We start from the raw sequence: 7,118 nt of genomic DNA, 5'->3' as shown, positions 1-7,118 counted from the left end.
CCCAGCCTGCTGCCCGGCCCAGAAACGAGATGCGCGATGATGGGGAAGGAAAGAGACTTTAATGAAACACAAAACGGAGCCAAAGTGCAAATTGCCCGCCCCCCACGGGGGGGCCATCACAACCCCATGTGCGTCCCCTCAGCCTCCTTCAGGCCCCCAGCGGAGGCCCAAGGCTTGGAGCTTCTGTCTCAGGTAGCTCTTGAGCTGCGGCAGGCCTCTCTGTGACTCCAGTTCCTCAAAGGATAGCTGCGAGGACAGGCAGGGCAGGAGGTCACCCACAGCCCCTGCGGGTGGAGGTGGGGACACATGGAATCTCACGGTGGGGGGCTGGGGGGGGCTCTCACCGGCAGGAGCTGGTAGCCCATCAGGCCCAGGTGCCGCTCCCGCAGGGCCCGGGAGCCCAGCAGCACCCTGCCATCCCGGCAGAAATGCCAGCGTTCACGCAGCATCAGCACCACCCTGGCGGGAGAGGACTGTGGCTCAGGGTCCCTGTCCAGGAAGGCAGGGTCCCTGTCCAGGAAGGCAGGAAGGCCTACCTTTGGGCAGCATCTCGGGCAGTCTGCTGAGAGGCAGCCTGGCTCTGGGAGGACCTGGGAGGGTACGGTAGGAAAGGGTCCTGCGTCTTCATGGGAAGCACAGCACCAGAGCTGCTGACACAGAGCAGGAAGTCTGGAGGGGGTGGGTGGAAGAGAGAAGGCCACTGCCTTTCAGCCACGGCCCCATGGCCTGCAGCCCGCTGCCAGCCCACCCACCGGGAGCTCACCTGTGCAGTACCCTGGAGGCACAGTCAGGTCCTGGCGGTATCTTTCCTCCCCCAGAAGCTGGCGCAGCCCCTCTGCCACTATGTCTTTGTGACTGAAAGGGGAGAGGACACTGACGGAGGGAAAGCCAGGAGTCTTGTGCCAGCCCGGTGCCCCCTAGCTCTGCGACCCTGGGCCAATGCCTTCGTTGCCTCGAGACCTGTTCCGTTATGGCTGCTGAGACTCCATCGGCCTAAACCGGTCCCGATGCTTTGCGTTTTCCACTCTGCTGCTTCCAAGCTTCCCCCTCCCCTCCCCAGGCTGCCCCACCCACCTGTACTTGCAGCGGGCACGGTCAGTGATGAGTGGCTGGGGGAAGATGGGCACTTGCAGCCTTCGAGGAAGGCGGGGACCCCGGTATCCAGGGAGCTCCAGCTCCACGGCCATGTCCAGCAGGGAGAGGTAGCGCCGCACAATCAGGGCATGAGGGGTGCCTATGGGCAAGGGGACTAAGACACACTGGTCTGCAGACCCTACCCCACTCCCCCTGCCCACCCGCCCGCTGGCCCTCAGGGTCCCAGCCAGCCTTCCAGTCAGCGTACCGCTGATGTGGTTGATGAAACCTGGGGAGAAGACCAAGTGCAGGGCTCGGAAGGGCAGGCACTGCAGCTGGCATAGTGACATCAAGATGTTGAGAGTGGCTAGGGGGGCCACCCCTGCCTCCCGAGCCAGGATCCTTTCAAGGCAGGGCATGAACTGCTGTTCCAGGGGAAAGTAGTTCAGCCGCCCAAAGGGCAGGACCAACTTCTGTACCACCTGTGGAGGGAGGGCAGGCATCACCCAGCATGGAACAGCTCTCCAAAAACCTTGGTCTGCAAGCCTAGGACGTCATTGCAAGGGCAGGACCATTCCGCTACCTGACACACACCAGGTCATGGCATAAGCCGTGTCCTGAGCCCCATGCATGCAATCAATCACCAAACAAGTGGAGGAGACAGCGCCGCGGGGCCCGCCCTGAAGGCCTAGAGGAGTGGGATCGGTAAAGTTCAGACAGGCCGAGTGCTTGGAAGGCTGCAGAGAACCATGCACGTGCTGGGAGCCGGAGACGCTGGGGCGGTGTGAGCCCAGATGGAACCCAGGGGACAAGCCCTGGCTGGGCAGCTGGGCTGTTCGCTGGAGGGCACAGCAATCAAGCTAGACAGGGGCCGGGCCTGATGGGCGGCTGAGAAGCACGGGAGGCAATCCCACCTTGCTGTTGAGCTGGCCTTCCTGGACCACCAGGAAGTGGGCAATGGCTTCCAGAAGCTTGGGCTCCCGCAACCGGTGTCGGGCCAGGTGCTGGGCCAGGAGCACCATCACGTGAGGTGTCAGCTCCTCTGGCCTGCCCTCTGTGAAGGACAGCTTGTCACACTGGACCCTCAGGCCAGGTCTCCAGACTAGTGTCCACCTTGACCGGTCCCCCCCATGTGCCTCCTCCTCAGCCCCTGACCTCCAACCTGCCTTTCACCCCCTCTAGCACCTGCCAGACTTCGGATGAAGTGCTGCTGTGGATGCCTCAGGAAGCGGGGGCAGCTCAGAGCAGCTTCCAACCTTTGCCCACCTCCAAGGACAGGTTGCAGAGGAGGCGGCGGCTTCGGAGGGAGGCGGGACCTTCGCTCCTGCTCCAGGGCACACGCCAGGGGCCCATCTGAGGGGAAGCCTGAGAGGGAGAGGGTCAGAGGAGGCAGTGCTGGCAACGGGGAGCTGCTCTGCTCTGCTCTGCTCTGCTCCAGGCCTGGGGCTGTTCGTGGACCGCCAACCTCTCCCATCTCTGTTCTCTGGGCTGGAAGGTTTGCTCCAGTGCACGTGTGAAATACCATGTGAAGGGATCAGAACAGCCCGTGGGGAAGGTCTTATACAAAGATGGCAACTACGTTGTCATCTCATGCTCACGGTGACACATTGTGGTGGCTCTTAGAGCGCTGTGGGGGAAATAACCTGGGGTAGCACCCTAGCTAAGCTGCAGGGAATGCTGCTTGACTCCTGAGGTCGGCCATGGATGTGAGGGAGCAGCAGTGAGTCGGGGCTCGGCCGTTCCCAGCAGGGCCTGAGATGTGAATTGTCAGTAATCCTGGGGCCTGCACAGCTCTTCGCTAGTCTTCCATCAACACCCATCCCCCAGGCACCCTCCTCACCAAGTAAGACTGCAAGGTGCAGACACACGTGGATGGTGTGAATGTCAAAGGAGGGGCAGTTTCGGATGATGAGCTGACTCAAGTCCTGCAGTGTGGCCTGCTCCACAGGAGGGGGCCGTGGCTGGGACCCCAAGAGCTGGCCGAGACGACGAAGCGCCACAGGGTAGTGGTGGGCGCGCACCTTGGTGGGGTTCTGGCCCAGCCAGCGCAGCAGCTCCCCAGGGCTCCTCGCCTGTTCCAGAAGCCGCTGCAGCCCCTGCACGGGGCCTGCGCGGGAGCCTCCTCCAGGAGGCCGGTCCCCCCACTTGCTGGGCCCCAGACAGAAGGGCTGTGCTGATGGGAGCAGCAGCAGGCCCGTCAGCCGAGCAGCAGAGGCCTGGGCAGAGAGCAGGACTCGAAGCATGGAGTTGGGTGATGGAGACCCTGAGGGGCGGCCCAGAAAAGGGGGTGAGGTTTTCCCCAAAGGGGAGAGAAGCCTGCTGTCTACTCCTCACCTCACTGCCCGTGCAGAGGGGCCTGGGATCAGAGCAAGCCAGAGCCACGTTCACCCTTCTTTGTGACTGCTCTGGTCCTCTTCCCCACCAGCCCCTCTTTCTGTCTCCTTCCACGCTTTGAAACAGCCATCAATCCTTCAGTGGTCTCAGCGCAGGGATATTTACAAAGCAATTCCACATGCATTAGCTCCTCTGATCCTCCTCCTACGCCTATGAGGGCGTAGGCAGGGCTGGCATTACCTCGATTTCACAGGCGGAGAAACCAAGACCCAGAGAGGTGAAGGGGTAAAGTTAAGCCCGAGGTCACGAATCTGGTCAGTGGTCGCGCCCAGCCTGGAGCCCAGCTCGGCCAGGCGACAAGCTCCCCACACCCGACCACCTCCCGCTCCCGCAGGAGGCGGCGGCGGCGGTGGCGGCGGCGGCGGCGCGGTGGGCGGCACGGGGGCTCCGCAGCCGGACGGTCCTGGGTTCCATGCTGGATGCTCCCACTTACCAGCTGCGTGACCTTGGACCAGTGGCTTCGTCTCTCTGCCTAAGCCTCCTCGCCTGTGAAAGGAGAACGCCGCGCCTACCTCGGAGGGCGCCCGTGGAAGCCGAGGGCGCAGGGGGGTAGGGGCGGCGCGGAGTCGGCAGTGTCAGGGCCCACCCCCGCGCCCACCCGGCCCCGGGACGCCGGGAGACCGTGATCACTGTCGCCTTATACCAACTCCCGCAGCCCTCCCGCGGCCCGCTCCACAGACGCCCGCCCCCTACATGACTCCCCAGGCCCAGCGCAGATCGCTCCCTCAGTCGGTCTCGGGGCCCGGGAGCCCGGCTCCCCCCGCGGCCTCCTCATCGGCCGGCCACCGAGTCCGCCATCTTCCCAGCAGCCCCCGGACGCCAATCGCCGCTCGGTCCTCCGCCCCAGAGCCGAGGCGGCTCCCGTCAGACCCTGCGCGCGGGCGGGGCGCCCGCCCCTGGCTTCCGGGAAACGGCGCGCGCGCGCGCGCGGCGCTGGGGGCAGAGGGGCGGGGGCCGTAGCGCCGGGTGCGAGGCAGGGGAAAGGTTCGTGGTGGGCCCCCGAGAGCCGGACACGGCGGAGGACCCGGTCCGCGCCCGTCACGCCTTTTCTTCCAGTCGGCAAGGGCCCCACGCCCGCGTGGGGCTATACGCTCAGACACACACAAGGAGTGAAAACTTCACAGTCGTTTAATCTGCACAAGTTCCAAGGGACTCCCTCGGCCCCTCCCACCCCGCCACGGTCCTTGGGTCCCCAAATCAGCGCAAGGAGCAATTAGGGACTAGAGGTGGCTGGGTCCTCAGGCAGAAGAACACTAAGCCGAGCCCAGGGGCGTGGCCCCGCTCTGCCCAGGGCCAAGGCAGCGACAGCAGCTGGTTGAGCCGGAGGAACGGACTGTCAGTGGCGGCTGAGGGCCAGCAGCCCCGGGAGGCGCCGCAGAGCCGTGGAGGTCGCAGAGGGGAGCCTCCACCTGCCCCCGGAGTGCTCTACGGCGCCGGGCTGGGCTCCAGGGTAGTGGGAAGAGGCAGGCCCAGGCGGGAGTGGTGGGCCTGGGCAGACAGCAGCTCCCGCCCTGTGGCTGTGGTCGGGAGCCAGGTCCAGAGGCGCCAGCCCCACTGCTGAGAGCCCGTGGAGGCACTACGGACGGTACATGGCAAAAGCCAGGAGACTCAGGAGCAGGGTGAAGCCGGCCAGACCCAGAGTGGCCGTCAGGGGAAAGAAGGGCCGGTACTGGATCTGGCAGTACCAGAGCAGCAGCAGAAGTAGAAGAAGCAGGGGTAGTAGCAGGCTGCCTATTTCCAGCCCGGAGGGGCCTGGCTCTGACCCCGGTGGGCAGGGGGGGTGCGGGGGACCGACCCGTGTGGACACGTGGCAGTGGAGAACGCAGTTGGGAGGGAGGTGAAGGCTGCCCAGCGTCTGAGTGTCGTCTCCCAGCAGTTGCCCTTGGTAGATGAGTCGCACCTGCTGCTCCCGGCCGGGAAACTGGGTCCTGAGGAGAGAGGGACCTGGGTGATAGAGCAGGCCTCAGGCAATCCTGGTCCCTGGCCCAGAATAACACTCCCACCCTTCAGCGATGCCCTCCAGCCACCCACCACCCAGGTCAGGGCCCCCAAAGGGGTCCCCTCCCGCTCCAGGGGAACAATACAGTGTGTGATTTGGGCATCTCGGTCCCTCATCTGTACAATGAGGGCGAGTCTCAAGGGTCTTTGCTGGCTCTTCCAGGTCTGCGATCACTCCCACCCACTCCTTAGTATTTCATCCCAATTTACCTTTTCAGGGAGCCAATGGTGTCGTGGGGCCAGGCTCTGGCCACCTGCTCTGAATCGTTGAGGAACTTCAGCCGTAGTACCAACGGCTCCTGGGTGGTGTCCAGGGGTGGCGGCGTTGCTGGGAGCCCCGTGCTGGGCTCTGGGGGTGCAGCCTGACCTCTGTGTCTCAGGCTGGGGGTCTCAGCTCCTAGGGCTTCCCCTCTGACGTTTTCGGTGACCGCCATGGCTTCACTGGGCTGCGCCGGTGTTGGGGTCCCTGACGGCTGGGGCAGGGGGTCAGCGCCCTCCGATGTGTGTGTTGAGACCCAGGCGAGAGCCAGCACCAGAAGGCAGGCAAGCACCGCGAAAAGGACAGTCACCTCATCACCCACCCCTTCAATCAGGGCCATGGCACCTGGCTAGCCCGCCGCACTACTGAGCTGGAGAGGCACAAAGAACCCATGAGGGGTTGAGGGGCTGGCTCACAGGGGCCGGCGGCCCTCCGAACTCCAACAGGCTCCCACAGTCCTCCCACCCCAACTTCCCACAGTCCTCAGTCCTGCGACCCCTGACCCAAGGCCCCGGCCAGGGCACAGGCTGCTTTGACTCAGCAATCTTGCCCCACGTGCCCTTCCCATCACCAAATTCCAAGTCCTAACTTTTATAACCCGAGTTCTAGATCTTTCACCAGCTCCTCAGTTCACCCAAACCCTATCCCGCGATAAGGGCCTTGACTTTCTGAGCAACGTCTCCCCTAAATTCATCCCCACCAAACTTTACCCTAAAGCTTACCTATTCTTCTGTCTACTTCATCCCAAAGTTTATTCCTTCACCAATTCCACCCCAAAGCTGCTTATCTACCTCAAAGGTATCTCCTCCGTCGCTAAAGTTTCTCCAAGGGGGAAGAAAAAGGGCTTCTGTGTCGCCCCCTGCCCCTTACCATTCACCCAAACCCCACCCGCCCACACGGACGGCTTCCCTAAACCAAACGTCAAACTCCGCCCTTGGACAATCTGGAATCTCCTAGGGTTGCCACCCCGCACCCAACTCGGCCCCACCCCGCGGCGCCCTGACCCCCGCGCCTCCTCTGGAAGCCTCTCCAAACCCAGCGTCCTGCTAGACCCCAGGTCCCGCCCGGGAAGCCGGGACTTCGCCCTCCCAGTCTCCAACTCCTCCATCACCCCTCCCATCTTCCCGCCCCCCGAGACGTGGGAGGGCACGGGAGGTTCCGGGACAGGGTGAGCGGTGACCGCTAGGGCTCGGGGAGGCGGGGTGGGCGCGGTCTAGGCGCAGGGACTCACCGCCCGGCTCCGCCAGCTCCATAGCGGACCCTCGGGCACTTCCGGGCGGGAGACGCCGAGGTCGCAGACACCTGAGGGCACCCCTCCTTCGCCGCCGCCGCTGTCCAGAGCATTGTGGGACTTGTAGTCCGGGCCGAACGCAGTCCCCGCCCGCGCCCTGCG

General features: G+C 64.2%; 2 protein-coding genes across 5 annotated transcripts; both read right to left on the bottom strand.

Moving 5' to 3' along the window:
- Positions 1–46: 46 nt before the first annotated feature.
- FASTK (Fas activated serine/threonine kinase) lies at positions 47–4,313 on the bottom strand. Of its 4 annotated transcripts, XM_054593423.1 has the most exons (11): positions 4,162–4,275; positions 3,902–3,954; positions 2,915–3,337; positions 2,260–2,439; positions 1,989–2,128; positions 1,343–1,556; positions 1,075–1,234; positions 764–855; positions 537–669; positions 345–459; positions 47–246 (listed from the first exon to the last, which is right to left on the bottom strand). In XM_054593423.1, coding segments are annotated over exons 1-11 (1,620 nt in total). In that variant the 5' UTR covers positions 4,164–4,275; the 3' UTR covers positions 47–138. The 4 variants fall into 4 exon arrangements, with proteins under 4 accessions (XP_054449398.1, XP_054449397.1, XP_054449399.1 ...); XM_054593422.1 differs by lacking the exon at positions 3,902–3,954 and having other exon boundaries at positions 4,162–4,313; XM_054593424.1 differs by lacking the exons at positions 3,902–3,954; positions 4,162–4,275 and adding an exon at positions 3,649–3,895.
- Positions 4,314–4,607: 294 nt separating this feature from the next.
- Positions 4,608–7,049, bottom strand: TMUB1 (transmembrane and ubiquitin like domain containing 1). Its single transcript, XM_054593471.1, has 3 exons — positions 6,957–7,049; positions 5,677–6,095; positions 4,608–5,396 (listed from the first exon to the last, which is right to left on the bottom strand). The coding sequence occupies exons 2-3, from the start codon at positions 6,063–6,065 to the stop codon at positions 5,045–5,047; spliced, it is 741 nt and encodes a 246-aa protein (XP_054449446.1). The 5' UTR covers positions 6,066–6,095; positions 6,957–7,049; the 3' UTR covers positions 4,608–5,044.
- Between the last annotated feature and the right edge of the window lie 69 nt (positions 7,050–7,118).

This window comes from Pteronotus mesoamericanus, unplaced genomic scaffold, assembly GCF_021234165.1.
Source record: "Pteronotus mesoamericanus isolate MK-2021 breed Mesoamerican mustached bat unplaced genomic scaffold, CSHL_Meso_final scaffold_409, whole genome shotgun sequence".
NCBI classification, from domain to species: domain Eukaryota; kingdom Metazoa; phylum Chordata; class Mammalia; order Chiroptera; family Mormoopidae; genus Pteronotus; species Pteronotus mesoamericanus.
Note: the sequence above shows the minus strand (reverse complement) of the source record. Positions and strands in the feature narration are given on the sequence as shown.

Coding starts and splice junctions, on each gene's coding strand:
- TMUB1 (XM_054593471.1), bottom strand. CDS start 6,065: ATGGCCCTGATTGAAGGGGTGGGTGATGAGGTGACTGTCCTTTTCGCG. Junction 5,397..5,676: donor ACCATTGGCTCCCTGAAAAG/GTAAATTGGGAT, acceptor CTCTCTCCTCAG/GACCCAGTTTCCCGGCCGGG.
- FASTK (XM_054593422.1), bottom strand. CDS start 4,243: ATGAGGAGGCCGCGGGGGGAGCCGGGCTCCCGGGCCCCGAGACCGACT. Junction 2,129..2,259: donor CTTCATCCGAAGTCTGGCAG/GTGCTAGAGGGG, acceptor TGTCCTTCACAG/AGGGCAGGCCAGAGGAGCTG. Junction 247..344: donor TGGGCTACCAGCTCCTGCCG/GTGAGAGCCCCC, acceptor CTGTCCTCGCAG/CTATCCTTTGAGGAACTGGA.